General features: G+C 46.4%; 1 protein-coding gene and 1 long non-coding RNA gene across 9 annotated transcripts in view; one reads left to right on the top strand and one right to left on the bottom strand.

Annotated features, from left to right (window-relative positions):
- Positions 1–11,791, bottom strand: part of PMFBP1 (polyamine modulated factor 1 binding protein 1) — an 84,217-nt gene extending 72,426 nt beyond the window's left edge. For 4 of the 5 annotated variants that reach the window (XM_081018500.1, XM_081018503.1, XM_081018502.1 and 1 more), the window contains exons 1-2: positions 11,656–11,734; positions 11,347–11,477 (exon numbers count right to left, since the gene is read on the bottom strand). In XM_081018500.1, coding sequence (XP_080874626.1) covers positions 11,347–11,477; positions 11,656–11,692 — 168 coding nt within the window. In that variant the 5' untranslated portion in view covers positions 11,693–11,734. Of the gene's footprint in view, positions 1–11,346; positions 11,478–11,655 lie in introns of all 5 variants that reach the window. The other variant, XM_081018501.1, reaches the window with a different exon arrangement.
- Positions 11,792–11,845: 54 nt separating this feature from the next.
- On the top strand, positions 11,846–18,365 carry LOC308484027. 4 transcript variants are annotated; one of them, XR_013989869.1, is made up of 3 exons: positions 11,846–11,951; positions 12,698–12,965; positions 13,963–18,365. It is a non-coding gene; the product is annotated as an uncharacterized lncRNA (long non-coding RNA). The 4 variants fall into 4 exon arrangements; XR_013989870.1 differs by lacking the exon at positions 11,846–11,951 and having other exon boundaries at positions 11,969–12,965; positions 13,963–16,056; positions 16,471–18,365; XR_013989871.1 differs by lacking the exon at positions 11,846–11,951 and having other exon boundaries at positions 11,969–12,965.
- The last annotated feature ends 791 nt before the right edge of the window (positions 18,366–19,156 follow it).

Raw genomic sequence — 19,156 nt, 5'->3', positions numbered from 1 at the left:
TTGCCATGAGACAAAGCCAGGGCCCACCTGGTGGGTTTGCAATTACCATTTGCCAAGATAGGCAGCCACCTCTCCCTTCTAGCTGCTGGGAGAAGGAAAAGGAGGGCAGCAAAACTGTGCTTCCCAGTAGCTACCAAAAATGAAGGAGTTCACCCAGAAGTCTTCACTAGTAAAGTTTTGGCACATGGAAACCTGCTCCTAATCAACCAAGCTACTCCTTTGGGGTCAAATAAAGTGATTAGCTTGTTAAGTAGCAAGCTTTTAATAAGCAAACGTGACTGAAAATTCTCCTCCACATCCTGATAATTTCAGTGTTTCTAATTCATTATTAGAGCCTAGATTCATTAACTATTCAGTTTATAGATATTAATGCTTAAGATGCATGCATCACCTGCCAAAACCTGAAGAGAAATTGTTTCAATTAGCCTTCATGGATCGTGAATCCTACCAGCTGGGTATTTTTAGACAGAAGAGACAAACACATTCCTAAGCCGTGCTAATGTACAGATAGGATATGTGTAGAAGGTCACTTGAACAAAGCTATAGTGCGTGAGCAAGGAAAGTTATACCTTCAAAAAAATGAGGAATACTGATGCAGTTGATGCTATACGAGTTCAGGTGCATAAGCAAACATGTGATTTGGAAGGCAGGCTAAAGTACAATGGAAAACAGCCTCCACAGAATCATTTCTTGTCTAGCCACAGCTCTCCCTCACTGCCTTCACCTTTCATGCCAGCCAAATATTTGTGGTGATAGAAGCCATAGCTACTTGTCTCATCACAGGCAGAAATGGCAGGAAGAAAATGCGACCCTGTTTCTATACTCCATTTTGTAGAGCCCTCTTGACAGTTGCCCACCTCCCCAAGGGTACTCCTTCATGTCTCTTACTGATAAATATAAATAATTGACACCCCACACATTCCCATAGAGTAGCCCTGCTGGATCAGGTCAAAGGCCCATCTGGTCTAGCATCCTGTTCTCACAGGGCCCAACCAGATGGCCCAATGGGAACTCCAAAAGCAGGACCTCTGCCCACTTGCGATTCCCAGCATACTGCCTCTGGCACGGAAGGTAATTAATTAATCATGGCTAGTAGGATAAGTACTGGATAAGTCCTCCAGGAGGTTGTCTAATTCAAGTTGGTGGCAATCATCATCACTACATCCTGCATCAAGGAATTCCATCATTTAACTATGTGCTGTGTGAAAAAGTAGTACCTTTTGTCTGTCCTGAATTTCCCAACATTCAGCTTCACTGAATGGCCTTTGCTGAAAGTGAAATCCATCTTTTTCACTTTATCCAATATATAATTCAATATACCTCCTTCATATCTTCCCTTAACTCAAGCTTTTTTCCCAAACTAAAAAGGCTCCAACATTGCCACCTTTTTATCCACACCTTCAATCAGTGCTACTGACGGCCCATGACAGAAACACAATATTACATGTGTGTTTTTTAATCTGCAAGGGAGTGCTGAAGCACCTGAGCACCATGAGCTGGCATTGGGGAGAATCTGGCCTATGGGGAAATCTATGCAAAGCCTCTGCCACAGGTTAGGCATGACTGGAGAATCCTGAACTTTAGAATAGAATCATAGAATCATAGAATCATAGAGTTGGAAGAGACCACAAGGGCCATCGAGTCCAACCCCCTGCCAAGCAGGAAACACCATCAGAGCACTCCTGACATATGGTTGTCAAGCCTCTGCTTAAAGACCTCCAAAGAAGGAGACTCCACCACACTCCTTGGCAGCAAATTCCACTGTCGAACAGCTCTTACTGTCAGGAATTTCTTCCTAATGTTTGGGTGGAATCTTCTTTCTTGTAGTTTGGATCCATTGCTCCGTGTCCGCTTCTCCGAAGCAGCAGAAAACAACCTTTCTCCCTCCTCTATGTGACATCCTTTTATATATTTGAACATGGCTATCATATCACCCCTTAACCTCCTCTTCTCCAGGCTAAACATGCCCAGCTCTCTTTGCCACATCTTTTAACAGTTCCAAACTCTGAGAAAAAGATGCAGCTCCTCACTTGTATCCTATGGAGGCATTGGCAGTTCCTTATTCTTGCCTGCCAGTCCTATTGGAATGAAGCAGGTTCTTTGTTGTTATTTGAACTTTGTGGGAGAAAAATCACTCGGTCATTAGACATCTCCAACTATGGTCAAAACACAGCAGGCCAGAAGTAGCAACAGATTTATTATTACCGCAGTACAGGAAAAACATTTTTTGTCTGTTACATGATCCAGTTAATTACCCATGCAAAGCAAAGCTACTCTTGGCTTCGGCAGAAACTCCACATATGCCCCCAGGGATGTTAAAAGGAGGTGTTGTTAGGGGGTGGGGAGGAAAACCTCAGGCTCGGAGGACTAAGACTCACTCACAAGAGTCCCTTGAGTATTGCAAACTTTGGGGCTAACTTCCATGGCTTCAGGTTCCCTATGACAATATTCATGTCAAAATCTCTGGAAAGAGATGCAAAGTGTCCCCAGATACTTTGGCTGTGGGAGGGTGGGAAGAGAAAGGCCTCCCCCTCTCCCATACATAATCCAGAGCTGCAGAGTTAGGGCAGACTGTTAAAGGAAACTGTCTGGGAACAAGAGCGCCAGAATTGCAGTAAGCACACAAGAGGGAATGGAGAGGGCTGTTCTTCCTAGACTTGTGCTGCTTCCCCAAAAGAATTGAGGGAGGGAGAGATCCTTCTGGCATGCAAATGACAGCCATGAACAAGCTGAATATGGAGCCTTGAACTCCAAGAAACTGAAGGGGAATCCCTAGGAATTCCCAGGCATTAGTACTCATATGTAAGTCGTAAACAACAGGGATGCTTCAAACTCTATAATTTATGATGTGACATAGTAGACTTGGACTGGACGGGCCCAAATTCAAATCCTGGCTCTTCCACTGCCTAACCTGCAGCAAAAGTTGTTGTAAGAGGGGGAACCATTTAAGTAACCTGGAGCTCCTTGGAGGAAAGGTGGAATATAAATATTAAAAATAATTAACTACCAGTAATTACAGTGCAAATGTGAAACGCAGCCTAGACTGTCATCAGCACAGACAAGTCCAAGCCAGGCTACTGGGCGGTCAACAAGGGGTGGAGCAAAAGACTTTGCACTCTGCAGATCTGAGCATCCACCTCTGCACTCCACCCCACAAACTAAAATGGTACAGCCAGGATTCTACATAAAGACACTCCAATTGCTCCACTTTCTCCAGAAGAGAAAGAGGGGGCGGGGCAGAAAGGGCTCCATGCAGAGGATGATGAGGACAGGGCAAAGAGGGAGGGACTCCTTGGTAGTGACACCACTGTCTTACAAGGCAGCTCACTCTACACCAACTTCAATGTCATTTTGGCACCAGATGGAGATCTATTTGCTTCCGTAGATCTTTTAACAAATCATTGTGGCTATTTTACACTGCTTTTATCAGATGCCCTTTGATTTTATGGTTTTGGTGTTTATGTATTTTTTTCCTTCTTTTTATTTGAAAGATATCCTCGAAATATTATACTGAAGGGCAGCCCATACCTTCTAAAAATGAAAGAAATAAATGAACCCACAAATGAGAGGGGGCATGCATTAGGGAGGGATCTGTGGCAGCCAATCCAGAAGGAAGCTGAACTGGAAAATCTGCAGGGCCCCCTCTCCCCAGCACCCATCAGTGACCAAAACCAGACTGAAAGGGATGCAGATAGTTCCAGTGTTTTGCATACTGGGGGCTGAGCAAGAGTCCACAGAGCACCAGCTTCTGAAATCTACTTGTGAAGCAAGATATTGGCACCACATGGAAGAGAGATAAAACTAAGTATGCTGGGTCCTGTTAGCCCAGCCACTGGACGAGCTGCTGCAAAATTCCAACTACAGAGGCAGATTAATCTAAAAACAGAAGAAGAACAGCACAGTTTTCACTAAGGAAGCCAAAGATGAATTCAGTGAGGAGGAGAAAAGGACATGAGAGGGAGAGTCTGTGTGTTGTGAGCAAGGGAGTGGGGAGGGAGAGGGAACCGAGGCTGACATGCTGCTGAGAAAGAGGGCCAAAAAAGAAGAGGGTCAGAGGGAGACACCAGAACCATCAGCATTAAAGAGTAGCAACATCCAGAGCCAGAACTTCAAGACCTCCTCTCTCAAGAACCAAAAGCAGCATTGCCCACCAAACATTTACAGCTTGTTAAAACTACAAGGGACTGCGACAGCCACTTGCCAAGAGCGTCAGAAGAGTATGGCTTATTGCAGTTTCTCTAACTAGGGCACAGAGATCTTCCTGACAGCCTTTGGAGCTATGGGCAGCTGTGCAAGCAGAATGTGGGACAACACACTAATACTATTCTAGCCTTCCTTTTCAGAAACCAGAGGTTTCACTCTGCGTGTGTAAAAGAGACAACAACTTCTTGGCAACGGAAGTAATGTGCTGGCAGTACAGAGCTCTATGCCTGGCTAACACACCTCCAGCTTGATCGTCAGTCCAACTGCAGCTGAGTCTCTGAGCCTGACTGATCTCATTAATCCAAGTAATCTTCTACGGAAAGATCAAATCAGCCTGGAATGCCCATCAGTGGCCAAACAATGGAGCTCTTCAGAAATTTCAAAGCCACAGGAGCATAAGAAGAACCCTTCTGGATTTAAGAAAAAGGGCCCTGCACCTTGAACTGAGCTCAGTAATTAACTGAGAGCTAGTGGGACTGTCTTAACGTTTTTTGGGGGGAGGGAGGGAGAGAGGGAGGGAGGGAGAGAGAGAGAATGTTGTCACCCAGCCCAGGTCAGCAGTTGTGTTCTGAAGTAGCCACAGTTTCCAAATTGTCTCCAAAGACAGCCTCAACAATAACACATTACAATAATACTCTTTTGAGATTTCCAGAGCCTGGATGACTGGAGCGAATGGAGCAAAAGGGGCTGTAGGAGGCCACAAACCAAAGCTGGTGAAAAGTACCCAGAGCTACTGAGAATAACTGTGCTTCCCGAGTCAAAGCTGGATATACAAGTTCTAACTGCACTCCTGATATTTAGCAGGCACAGAGAACAGGCTGAATATCACATCCTTGGGCAAGCAAACCACCCACAAACAGTATCTCCATCTTGTTGGGATTGTATCACTAGGTTTTTTTATTGTTTGTTTTCTTGTGGTTATAGTAAATGTTTGATAGAAAGGCAGGGTATACACCAAGGGTGAGAGACCTCAGCCTCTCTCTGCAGATGTTATTGGACTCAGATCCCCATCAGCCCCAGTCAACGTGACCAATGGTGTACTCTGCCACTGAGCTCCAGCCTTCCCTCATCACCCTTGTTACTTTCCACCAAATAATAGAGGCTGAATTTTGCCCCAATGCAGACAAAAAAGAAGGTTCAAAAGAGACCCAACCAGCATTCTTGATCTCTATTTTCCTTGTCTGCTGCCCCCTCTGGTCAGGTTTTAGTAGTGTGTCCAAAGCCTGCAAAACAAGTTTAAAAATAAATTGACAGAACAAAAGGAATATACATGTATGCGCCACAGGAAGCAACACCCCACAGTCAAACAGTTTGTAATATCAGCACACTATTTTTCTGAGTCAGTCCATCCAGCTCAATATTTTCTCTAGTGACCAGCAGCAGCTTCCCAGAGGTTCAGAAAGGAGTCTTTCCCAGTCCTTCCTGGAGATGCTGCTGGGGACGGAACCTGGAACCTTCAGCGTGCACAGCTTTGTGTGCTCTGCCATCGAGTTACAGCCCTCTTGTAGCTACAGCATGCAACATTAGCAAACAATCCACCAAGATCAGACTTGGTTTGGAAGGAGGAGGACAAAAGCAATATTTGCCAATAAACATGTCTCTACAGAAAACAGGTTACACAAGCCAGACCTTGGTGGGCCTTCCACATTCTAGCGATTCCAAGATAAACTGGTTGAGAAATTTCTACATAAAAACTGTAATTCAAGAAATGAAAAGCTTTCACGGCATCCAGCACATTTCGATCCTGCTGCTCACCAAAATAATTTGTGAATATTCATCGCCTTCTGCTCCACAGCAGTTTAACCATATAGACTAACTTTGCAGAGTTAGAAGTATTAGTTGGAAGTAGTATTATATGCTTAGGCTTAGAAATACGGGGGGGGGGGGCAGTACATTGACACCACAGATAAGAATCCTACAATGTGTGGACACTGAAGACAGGGCTATCATTAATGGGCTATTTAACAAAATCCTCTACAAATTTTCAAATTTAAAAAAAGAAAAGAAATATATGTTCACCCAAAGCTGCCAGAATGCCTTTATGTTCTCCAAAACAGCAACAGTAAAACAGCAATAGCAAACCCTCCCAAGGAATCTCTTTTCCCAACCAAGTATTCACACAGAGAAACACCTGCCAAGGCAGGAGCAGCCAGTTTAGAGAAAGGTGGGGTGGTGGAAGAGGAAATCTTTCAGCACTTTCCTAACAGAGATCCCAAAACTAGCTAAGAAAAAAAATAGACTTCTGTGGAGCTTTGCAGGAAATAATCAAAGCTGCCTCAGTAGCAGCATCTTTGTGCACACACTTTTTACTTGCAACAATTCCCACAAAGAAAGACCAACTGTGGGGAATCTCTGGCCCTCCTGGTGGTGGGGCACTCATTAAGCACAGCAGCAGTTCTCGTTTTGCCTCCTAGGCCTTTTCCGCCCCAAGTCACACTCATCCACTTATGGCATTAGTTGTGGAACTATTGGGAAACTTAAAGTGCACTCCTGATTGTTTCCCTTTTGCTGTTAAAATCAGGATGCATCCCACTAACACAACAAAGGCCGGCCTCTGTTCTGAATGTGATGCGTTTTTCCCCCTGTAAGGCCAAAACACAACAGCTGCAAAGCAGTCCAAAGGATGAGGCCCTCAAACCAACACAGCACTCCTAAGTGCACCTGCACAGAGGACAACATAATGAAAAAAGGAGCTGCTGGCATCTGGCTGGGGGTAGGGGATCAACAGGAAACAAAGGGATGACAAAAGACATTATGTGCGCTAGCTCAATCCAGAACTCAGAAGCTTCAGATGAACCAATGCCAGTTCAGAGCAGAAGCCCAGATTTCCCAGGGCTTGTGTTGTGTTCCCCAAGCTCTAGGCTCCAGTGGCTGTTACTCAGCTGGATCCAGGGTGTCCCTGCCATGACACAAGTCCCCACCGTTCAGTCACTCAACAGGTTGCTTGTTAGGCAGGATCAGTTATACAGTGCAGGTCAATTGCCACAGGCGCTCTCTCTCTCTCTCTCTGGAGTATGTTCCTTCACATATACTCTGGGCTGGAGTCTCAACAGGCATCTATACAAAGTCCTTGGATTGACACAGCACTGCCAGGATAGTTATTGCAATGACTCAGTTGCGAAGGGGTTTGACAAACACATTTGAAAGGCTAACTGGAATCAAGACCCCTTCAACAGGTAAAGCTTTTACCTGCAAAGACAAACAAGGATCAAACTACATGTGACATCTACAATTAAGCAGCAGGAGGATGTGATGGAGAAGTGCTTGAGTCCACGCACCTTAGCAAATGCACTCTTGATCAGTTTCCAGGCCCAAAGGTGGAAAAGAGGGCTGGTGGAGTAACTGCCCAAAAGTAAAAAAATAAAACTAAGTACGTGCTTTTTCTTTTCTCTTTTCTTAAAATAGCAAATTTTGATTTTGTAGGGTATGTGCCTAAGGAGTTTCCCCCTCTGCCTCTGCAATAATTGAGCCCCAAAGCCCTTCTTCTTTCCAATCACAAAGAGCAGCTTTGCACCCTGGCTACACCAAGGAGCACTTCAGAGCAACCTCACACCAAAACGGCTGATTTCTCAGGGATGCTGCAAAGGTATTCAATAAAAAGCTTTTAAATGCATATTTTTAAACCTGCAACAGGAAAGCTTTCCTGTGTCAAGACAGTAATTCTTATAACAGCATTGATCAAAATGTCATTCTTTTATGAGTGTACAATACCTTTTAATGGCATACAACCAGCCATTAGGGTTATACCCCTCCATACAGCAGAGGCATCTTCCTGGAAAAAGGGAGCCCCTGGCCAAGGCACAGGCAAGCCAAGCACAGCCCTTTTTCATCACTGTAGCAGCTCCCCAAATGATCTTCCAGAAGCCACAATATTCAAGGCACACGTGTACCAGGAGCTGGCTTTTGCTCCCCATTCTCAGGAACACACCCTGCTCTAAAGTGGCAATGTTTTGGCTCTCACTGGGGGTAGTTCCACTTTCATGCTGCCTCCCTCCCTATTTTTCATCTGACAACCACTACCCCCCTCTACATTTTCTCATCCGATCTGGCAGAGGATGAAATGCCTCCTGTTTTGTTCTAGGCTTTTAGTTTCCAAAGATAGAAACTAAGTGTCTAATGAACTGCTTCTATTCCACAGCTCATTTGAAGCCCTCCAGTGCTCTGGCTCTTCAGAGATTTTTTTTAAGAACGGTATTGGAGATTGCATTTACTCTGCTTGAATGAAGGGTGAGTAGGAACCCTGGACAAGAGCGCACCAGCACTCTAATTCTCTCATCCAGCTAAAAATACCAGCGGGGGAGGGAACGGGCAGTCTCCCCATCTCCAAGACCTTTCACGTATGCTATTTGTAGAATTCAATACAGGCTGATGGCTGTCATGTAGGCACAGAGCAAAACCTTTCAATATTTTTGCACCCCAAGACCAACCACCAAAGCCAACACAAATAATATGCCCTTCATACAAGGCCACCTTATTTTTCAGAAATGGGCTAGTTAGTTTCTACACTGGTCATTATTTGCCAGGAATATTCCCTATCTGAACAAAAGAAAGTAGAAGGATAAGGTTTCTTCTTTACACAGAAAAAGTGATGAAGAGGGTTCGAGGTACATGCAGATGTCAATGGTCACCCAGCCAGAGACTCTAGGATCCCTCACCTTCCAGCACCCTGCTCAGAAGCCACTTGGGAGTATGGATGCTCAGCGAGATCATAAGAACTCATGAGCACAAACAATCTACAATGGGACCCAAGCCTTTCCTTAAAACACAGCAACATGAAGTTACAAAACCTCATATGCAAGGGGGATAAATGAGAGAAACAATGACCATGTCCAAGGAACATCCTTCTCTTTACAGGCCAGCATAATCACATGGCCAGCACTACAATATTTGCCAGAGATACCCACACTACCCAGTTTTCAGCACTAACTACAACTGCATCCAATGCCAGAAGAATATTGGGCCCACTGCCACATAAATGTCACCTAAATTTTGCTTTGGTCAACAGGACCACACTGGCATAAACATGACAGAGACATTGACCCTTTCTTGACTCTCCTTTGCTGAGCAAGTCCATAATGGCAGGCAGCTGTTTACAGCGGTATTGGTGGGGTGAAGGCAGCACTTGAGTCAACTCACCATGTGATTATCACTCCTACTAGTGGCAGAGGAAGCACATGAGCCATGCAGAATACAAAAATCCCATATTTGCAGAATGGAGGCCTCACCAGGAGGTGGAATGAGGCTGAGAGCAGAACTGGCTGTCAGTTCCAGGATCTTTTGCTCTTCTTTTGTAGTTAATAGTTGTTATTAATACCTATATGTGTTGCCTAAAATGATGATGTAGTATTAACAATCCTATCCTTAGTTGTATTTTTTCTCCATTGTTTATGAAAGTGTTGTAACTTTGCCTATTCTCATTCTTAATAACTCCTAGCAATATTAAAAGCTGCACTCGTTTGAGGCTTGCATTATACTATATTCTACTTCCTAGGTTGTGAATATCACTTTATAAGACTTTGACTAAATGTGCTACAACATTCAGAGAATCCTAAACGTGAAGGTGAATGAAGTGTTTAAATTGAAATTTGTTATGTTAAGCTTAATAAAAAATATTTTATTTTTTAAAAAAAGTGCTACAACATTAACCCAGCTTTTCTTTGCCTCCACTGTGTTCTGCTTGGCATCCAGCCTGAAGAAGTGTTCTAGAGACCTGGAAATTTGCACGTTATTTTGTGACATTTTGGCTGCTCAAATAAAATTTTACTTATGGACCAAATATAGCTACCTTTATTATCTCTTTCCATTTCCCACTTTCTAATATATAAAAAAGTGCCAAAAATGGCATCTGGGTAATTATGTGTGCCAAACTAGACAACTCAGAAGGAAGTCTGAGCTCTTGTGGAAAGTTCCAGCTGCCCTGTCAGCACTCAGTGGCAGAACTTCTGAAAGAAGTGGATCAAGGGGCCTGGCTATAGGGTTGCTCATGGCTTGGGGGAAAATTATTATCAATTATTATTATGCTTGCTGCACTCAGATACCATTTGTCAGCCAATGTGCTGCTGTGCATCTCCACTACACAGAGTAGCCTGTCAGAAACAGTCCACAAAGGCAGAAGTACCTGAGCAGAGCTGCATCCATTATCTGGAACAGTCAGTTCTGGACTTTATCCTCCTTTAAAAACAAGACTCCTTGGAGAGCTTGATTCAGTCATCCAGATACAGCCCCTTTACTTTCCAGCAACACAGCACATGATCAGCATAACAACCCACCTGTGCCCTCAACCCTAACCCTGGGTAAGTTTCCAAGGGGCCTTAGACCTGATCCCCAGGGACACCTGGTGAGCCTGTAGGCCTCATTTTTCCTCCATGAAATAGAGCAGCTGTGAAAAACATTGCAAGAAAATGCCAGGCCCACGTGGATTTCCCAGTCTGCTTCCACAGGTGCACAACCACAATCTAATTTTGGATGCAAACAGAAAGAAGATAGCCAAGAGGCTAAGCGGGTTGATCACCCAAGAACTCAATGGTGCCAACATGTCTGGCAGCTGATGGCCCAGATACACCTTGCAAACTTGATAAAGCTGTGGGATAAATAGCAAACAGTTACAACCACTGAAGAAACCAGCCACTAGTTTTGCAGGCATACCAGTACGGGGGTATGTGTGCAGTGCTGTATTTATGCGTAAGCTAAACAAGCTATAGCTTAGGACCCCAGTCTCTTGGGGCCCACCAAAATATTTAAAGGAAAAAAACCTGGATGTACATTTCCAAAATATATGATAAAAAAAAACAAATAAAACCTACATACAGCAACAGTGTTTTGTGTTTTGTAGGCTCCTATGATGTAAGAAATGGGCCACGCTTGCTAGCCTGCTCCCTAAAATATCACTGGTTTGCTCATTTCTAACAGCAACAATTTGTTGTTGATAAAGGACAGCTGGACATATAAAGGGCCCCGTTACCTTCAGTAATTTAGGGCCTCATCAAACCTAAATCCCGCCCTGTATGTGTGTGTCGGGCGCCCACTCCCTTTGGGCAGTGGAGGGCGAGCCAGCAGCACCCTGGCAGGAGGGGGCAGGATGTTGCTCGGGGGAACACCTCCTAGTACAAAGGGAGACCTAATTAAGGGAAAGAGGGGAGATACCTTGCGAGCGCCTTCCGGATTCTCCTCCAGCTGGATCCCCACGCAGTGCAGGCGCTCCTGGTAGAGGGTGCGGAGCTCTCCAAAGAGACGCTTCAGGGCACGGGAGGCCGGAGGGCGGCCCAGGCATTCTGCTGGGGGAGAAAAGCGGCCATCAGAAGCGGGAGACGGGGCGAGCCGAGGGCTCCAGACCCCGCCCTTGTTCCCCGGGGGACACGAGGCGGGGGATGGGAGGGGCCCGCGAGGGATGCCTTTGGGGGAGGGGCTTTCTCGGAGGGGCAAGGGGCGCGTCCCCTGTTACGGCCTCCTCACCGCAGGCCTCTTCCCGCTCCGGTGCCTCCATCTCCATCTCCTTCTTCAAACGGGGCCGCCGCTAGTCCTTCTCCCCGCCCACTAAGCGATGGGCACGCCGCTCGGCCAACGGCGATGGAGTGCCGGATCTGGGCCCGCCTTCTCCCCCGTCAGAACCCAATCACCGCTGCCTGGGGCGGAGATCCGCGCAACGGACCTCTCCGAGCTGGAGTCGCTCTACCTTGCTGGCACCTGGAAGGCCGAAAGCGGCTTAGGCGATTGGCTTTTGGTTCTCCCTTCGGCCAGTAAGGAACGAGGTATTGCAGGCAAGCTCGGCAGACGGGAGAGCGGCCGCCGGTCACCATGGCGACCGCGCGGTAGAGGCACTGCGAGGGGGCGATACGTCCCCTTGTCTTACAGGCCAGAATTTCACCGGTGTGGCAACCCGGCCTTCCTCCCCGCCCCAAGCCAAGGGCCTGCCCTGCCCTTTGCGGTGGGCACACACAGGCACCGGGCCTTTCTGGGGGTCTTCAGGTCCCGCTGCTCGAGCGCCTGCTGGGCTTGTACGGTGAAGCCGCCGCCAGGCAGGCAGGCAGGATGATCCGGCCGCGAATGTTGTGTGGAAGTAGACTGCCATTGGCCCTGGAGGCTCCATTGAGATGCCATGTCTAGCAGCGGGGTTGGAACTCCGCCTCCTCTTTTCATGTGGGTGGGTGTCCCGCCCCAGTGAAGGCAGCGGGGTGTGGGTGTTGCGGGGGGGGGCGCCTCCTCTTATTCATCCTAAGTCCACCCGCAGTCAAATTTATTTAGTCAGAACCCCCCCCCCCCTCCTGCAACAGTAAAGTCCAAATATGAGAGAAGGAGGAAAACGCGGGCCCACTCAGCAGTCTCAGTGTCCCCAGAGTGGCCAAGCTGTTGCTTCTGGGAAACCGCAAAGCAGCCAGACATCTCCTTGGCAGTCATGGATGCAAATGCTGATGGCATTAAAAGAGGATAAGACTAAGGTGCTACTGGACAATTTTAAAAAAAAAATAATTTTATTTATTTATTTCAATTGCATCAGACCAACACAGCTACCTCCCTGAACCATGGAAGAGGATGAGGCTAGCCACTAGCATTGAGGAGAACCAGGTTCTTCCTCTACAAATTGAGGCAGTTTGCTTTTCACAGGGATTACCAAGTGGTGGAGATAATATTGCATTCAGACCTTGCCCTTCAGAGGCACCACACCTCTGATCCTAGAGGTCCTAGACACAGTCATCATGACTAGAAGCCACCAGCAGCAATATGACCAGCTGCTACCAACCCCAGCAAGCATGACCAGTGAACAGGTATGATGGGATTTGTAGTCTGACAAGTTTGGTCAGCCCTACTGATAGCACGTTAAATCTCTATAGCTAGCAGGAGAGAGCAGGTTTAGTGCTCTTGGACAATGTAGAGCAGGTGTGGGGGAGAACTCTGGCCCTCCAGATGTTGCTGAATTACAACTCACATCATCCCTAGACATTGGCCATGTTTGCTGGGGCTGAAATGAATTGTAGTTTAGCAGCACCCAAAGGTTCCCAAAGCCTAGTGTAGAAGCAGGTTGAATAGCACTGAACCCATTCACTTCAGCTGAAGGAGCAACACATGCAGGAACCCATTTTGTATGTGCAGCTCTACATCCCATAATAGGCAAACTCTCTACATTACATTTGCTACCCACTGCTTACTGCCATGCTGATAGTTTAGGTCCTGGGCCCTCCTGACAACAATGCCAAGTCTTCCCTGCTGAGCTGCCTTCTGCTTTACGTTCCTCATCTTCAGCTGTATTGTGCCACAGAACATGTGATGCTGTGCTTGGAGGGCACAACAGTTGGCATGTGGCCTGAAGGAACCGGAGTTGTGTATGCTCTTCAGTGCAGTGCAACGAGCTCGCCTGGAATCACACCAAGAAAAGGAAGGCCAAATGCTGTTAAGTGAGTGGGGCTGGGTAGAAATCAAATCCTCTGCATGTGGCTGGTTCAGAGGATGAGAAACAGGAAAATCTTTTTTTCAGAGCAGAAGCTCAGACAGTGACTGACTCTTCTGGAACAGAGGAGAGAGAAAGGACACTAAAGAGACTGAGGGGAAGCTTGGACAGCAACTGTTCTCAGTTAATCCAGAGCCCCCCAGTAAATAAAATTGTAGGCAGTTAATAAATTACAGAAATAGGGGAAAGAAGTATTTTAGGAGGCAGTTTAGTTCATCTGGAGGGTACCTGGCGAGCTCCTATTGTATGTTGGGGTGGAGGGAGGGAGGAAAGAGGGCTCTAAATTGCCTTTCAGCTCTTTTAAATTATTTCTGCAGATCTTATTACAGGAGAGAAGCGGCTGCAGAACAACCCGGAATTCCAGCAGCCAACTGCCCACCAGACCTGTTATGAAAAAGTAGAAAGTGCATATATAGCCCACAAGCCTGGTGGAGGCAATAAAAGATGCCTTCGACTTCCATTCATCACTTTGTCATCTTCAGCTACATTCAGATAGTGGTTAGCAGAGCTCACAACATGGGCAAATTAACACATACGAGTCCCTTGCTGGCTTCCTCCTCTCATAGCTTCCCACAGGAGATATATATTCCATTTTCATGGCTCCTGCCTCCTCTCCTCTTTGGGCCCCATCCCAGATGGAAAGAAAAAAGAACTCTTAGGGTATGAAATGGGATGGGGGTGAAGAAAGGAGAGTGTGTCACAGGCAGCAGCAGTAGCAGCACAGCCAAGGGGCTGTACAGTTGCTATGAATTATTATGGCAATGTGACACAGCTTTCCCCCTCCATCATACTGAAGCATGGTTGCTTCTGGTACTGAGGGGCTGAGAAGTTAAGAGATCTGCCCTAAAAGATTTGGCAGTGCAAAAAAGACAGCTTTGCCCTCAAACCCTGCTGCTCATAAGATGCCTGGAGGCACCTAGGTGGCTGTTGCTGTCAGAACAGGGTAGTGAGCTAGGTGGACCTTTTGTCTCATCCCATACAACTGCTCTTACATTCTTATACCCAGAGTATCTGTTGTGGAAGTTGCAGAGGGTGCAATGGAAACATAACAGCTGTCCTACCCTGCCTGCAGCATCAACTCTGGTGCACCACTGCTCCCAAGAGCCCCTTTCTGTTCCTTCAGGGAAGAGGACCAACCTGGATCTTCTACTCTGTCACTGAGCTCCAGCCCTCAGCCTCTTGCCTGGCCTTGAATAGCTGTCTGTCAGTGGCAATGCTGAGAAACTCAAAGCCAGCCTCCAAGAAATCCATGCCCCAGGTCTCTAGGGGCACAGCTGAGTTCCTGGAGATCACACAAATCATCTGGGATCTCATCTCTTAAACTTTAAATCCACTGCCATAAGATATAAATAGCTTGGGCACAAGCCAATGTAATCTACCCTTCCACTGTGCAGTGTGTATATACATGGACACTAAAAATAAACTACAACACAGAAACTGATCCTGCTGGATTAAGACAAATTTGGATTTTAATGTCCAGCTTTGCTCAGAGTCCTAGAGTTCAAGGGTCGATATAGTAGATTGCAAGAAGGGTATAGGTTAGTCAAGCCTCAACATTTTATCATAATAAACCAGATGTGGACAAAACACCAAGTTGAAGCCCATAAATCTATTACAGTGAACTGTCAATGTCCCCTACGGCAGGGTCATTTGTTAATTTATAGCTGGGTCTCTTTTTTCAACAGACCTTGTAAACTCTTTCCTGAAACATCAATAAACCATCTGCTTTGACTAGTTAATCAAATGACTTTATTCAGTCCAAAGCCATTTTTTCCTAATAAAAACAGAGTATTTATCTCCACGGCTATAAAAGAGGATTGTTTTCAACTATTCACTTATAGTTAAGAAGCGCATTTAGTCTGGATTGATTTCCAATGCTTTGGTCATATCCTGTCACTTTCCATTTCTTACACACAACATCTCAGTTTAGCTACTTAGCAGCAAAAAAAACACAACCTAACTTGGGGCTGGGCACCAGTTCAGGGAGGCAGAAAAATTCCCATCAGGATTAAGAGCGGCATTCTCCTCTGGCAAGCAGTAGAATGACAGGTGTCTCCTGCGCCTGTACGTCTTTCACATCTGGCATTCTGTTGCAGGGGACCCAACTCCTCTCCTGGGACTGGCTTTCTAAGGAAGGATATGTGCCCCAGAACTGCCCTGTAACTACAAATTCAATTGCAAAACAACCAAACTGCTCCCAGTTGCACTGAAGCAACCACGCGCTTTTGGGGATCATAACAAGTACATTAACTGCCCTCATCTGTCTAGCAGAGCCCTGCCTTTGACAGTGCCAGGAAAACAGAGTCTTGGAGCCTTATGCCATTGGAGGCACCTGGTACAATCCTGAGTTCAGCTGCCGTACTCACTGTGGGGCCAATTCCTGGCCTCTCAACCCAACCAACTTGTCAGGGGTAAGTCTAAAAAAAAAAAAAAAAAAGGCGGGTGGGCATTCACACAGGAAATACATACAAGAATCCGGTGCCCCAGTTCTGTCCTATCTGCCCCAGTGGGGAGCAGAGGGTGAATATGGCAAAGTCATTTATATAATGTGCCTCTCTGCTGTGTTTCGAATGGCCAGAGCTTTTGTTATGCTGTCGCTGGCTGCCCATGACAGGCAGGAAGCCACAGTCTCCCTTTATGCCATTGCCTTATTCAGCAATTTACATCCAGCATAAAAATCAAATATGCATGTTGCTACCGCCTCACCAACAGCAGTTTCAATTTTTGCCTTGCTGTATTCTAAATGGGGGGGGGGGGGCACAGATGGGCAGAGTCGCTTTGCTAGGCCTGAAACTACTTGAATTTCTGTCTGCTTTATTGCTAAGTGGCTGGATGGGAATGGCTGAATGCAGCTTCCTAAGAAGCGAGTGCACAGAGAAGGCCTCTTGGGAGGAGGGACAGCAGCATCCACAGGGGGCAGACTCCTTGGCTTCGACTGGACAGAAGAGCGTCCATTGATGGGTCTTCTGGCAGCCTGGCTCTTGGAGCTCTTGAGGAGAAGGGACAAGCTCTCTTGCCTTAAGTGAATTTCTGTCCAGACAGCTCGCACCCCAAGACAATGGGGGTGCAGCCCAACAATGCTCACAGAGCTTCCCTCCTGGATTCCGTGGAGTCACTGGACACACAGGGAGTTTCAGCCATCAGATCACTGCCAATTCTGAACAAAGTGAGAAAGCATTTCCAAGGCAAGATGGGCAGCTACTCAAGCTGACTCCATGAAAAGACCCAGGAGGCCTTTCTGGCATGAGCATCCACTCAGCTCTTATCCCATGCTCCATGTACACACCAAGCCCTTGCCCCGGGCACCTTTGAGTGGCTCTCATCATCATGGTGCTCCCTCCAGAGAGTCTGTCTAGAACATCATCACCATTTTCATTTGGGGCAGCTCTTGAAGGCACAAGTGAAGCATCATTCAAGAATTTAGATTCCAATGGATTTTGGTCGTTTAAAAAGAGCAGCAATGCTGGAGCTACGCAGACAGTCATGCTCCCCTGAGCCCTAAGGTGGTGGGGAGGAGGCGAGAGGCTGCATCCAGACACTGAAGCCCAACAAGCCGCAGGGCAGAAGCCAGAACCAAATCAAGCTTCATTTCTCTTGCTTGTTCAGCTGGCAAAGGCAAACTGCATTGCCCAGGATATCTTCTCTTCTTTTGCTTGAAGGCTAAGAGCCTTTCCCTTGGAAGCTAAGCAAGGAACACAGCTGGCTCCACCGCTGGGCATCCTATGCCCCATCACAGCAGTAGCAGAGCTTTGGTCATCTCTGCTCCTTTGAGACTCAGCAGAAAGGAATGGAGGACTCCAGTCTCCATGACGACAGAATAAACTCCACAGGTTATTACAAATCATGGGCATAGCCAGGGGGGGGGCAGGGAGGGGCAGCTGCCCCCCAAGCAATAAAAAACAATAAAAATACATAGCAGAGGTTCTGCCCCTCCTAACAAAAATCCTGGTTATGCCCATGTTGCAAATGACAAGAAATACAAGTAAAACAAAAAGCAACCCCAAGCACTGTAGGCAGTGCTTATTTTGAGAATTCTCCACTACAGTGTGCGCATGTGTGTGTGCACTCTTAAGTCAAACAACTCCTTTTCTTCCCCTCCCCTCTTTACCCCTTGCTGAGGAGGAAGTTGCCAGGACTTCCTAATGGTTATTGTAGGGTGCAATATCTTTCTCCAGCCTCTGCACACCCCTTATCTTCTTCCAGCTGCTTTAGTGCCCCATCGCTGGGCTTGCTTTCATAGGCAGGGATGAAGGCTTCCTCATGTTGTCTATAGCTCTGTCACATTCAGCACTCGATCCACTGCACTGCATACAACCAGTTTCAAACCTGCTGGTGTGGACAGCCTGAGAAAGGTGCCTCAGCCTTGATGCCTGCCCATAAAAGCAAGCCTAGAGAGAGAGACGAGGATGATGTCAGCAGGTCCCAGAAACCTTTGTTGTGAGATATTGGGGGTGATTTGAGAGTTTGTTTGGGGCCTGGGTAGATGGGTGGAGTCCTGGGTAAAAGCCAGGGGGCTGAGAGGTGCTGAGTGAGGAAGTGTGTCAGAAGAAGGAATTTATATCAGTATTTATTTGTAATTTGCATTAATGATTTTATTATGTATTTTTGTAACTTTTTTGTTTGTTTTAGTCTGCTATATATTACTTAAGAAATATTTATATATATATATTGGCCAGCATAGAAATAGTCTAAATAAATAAATTTAGACTATGTGTTGAAAGCTGAACAGCCTCTTGATATCCTTCCTCTTCCATCACTCAAGCAGAGGTTGCTCCATGGTAGGAGGAAAAGGGGAGTTTTCCTCATGCACAGAGGATACTCTCCAGTTGCCAGTAACCATGATAATGGAATAGAGCAACTGTCTGTGCTCCTGCACTCTTATACTACTAGCAGTCCGTATTTCAGAAGTAGGCAACATACTAGGGCCAGATGTTGGAAAGAAAAGTCAGGTTTTTGATGATGCAAGAATATTAGTGCTACAGAAGTGTCTGGAATTGCCATTGTTCAAAGTATCCACGCCTTGCAAAGCCTCTAAACAGTCTATGGATAGCACCTGAAGCCAAAATCGTATATAGTCAAAACACACTGGCTGCAATGGTGGGTGGGATGCCTTCTCCCTTTATTTTTGCTAAGCACATAAAGCTGTGTACAAGCTAAATATATGTATGTATGTTAAGAGCATATCAGCGAGCAAAAAACAAATTAAGAGTTATCCATATTGCTCGTAATGTCTTTCTTGTGGGGGGTGAGATGGTGTGTGGGCTTCAATTAAACCACTAGAGTCAAACTATGGCCAAGAGAGAAGAGAAACTGAGGGCAGAGATATGCCAGGCTGCAGTTCTTTTGCCTTTTGACCATCACCATCTATGCTTCACCATGTATGGCAAAATAATTTCTCTCTCTCCAATATCAGACCAAGTATTCCAGTAAGAAATGATAGAAGTACCTTTTTTACCCCTCCCCACACAAGTGCCTGGATCAGGGTGAGGGGGCATGCCATCTTCCCCGAAA

Source organism: Podarcis pityusensis (genome assembly GCF_964106645.2).
Source record: "Podarcis pityusensis genome assembly, chromosome: 8".
In the NCBI taxonomy this organism is placed as follows: domain Eukaryota; kingdom Metazoa; phylum Chordata; class Lepidosauria; order Squamata; family Lacertidae; genus Podarcis; species Podarcis pityusensis.
This window is presented reverse-complemented; position numbering and strand designations above follow the sequence as displayed.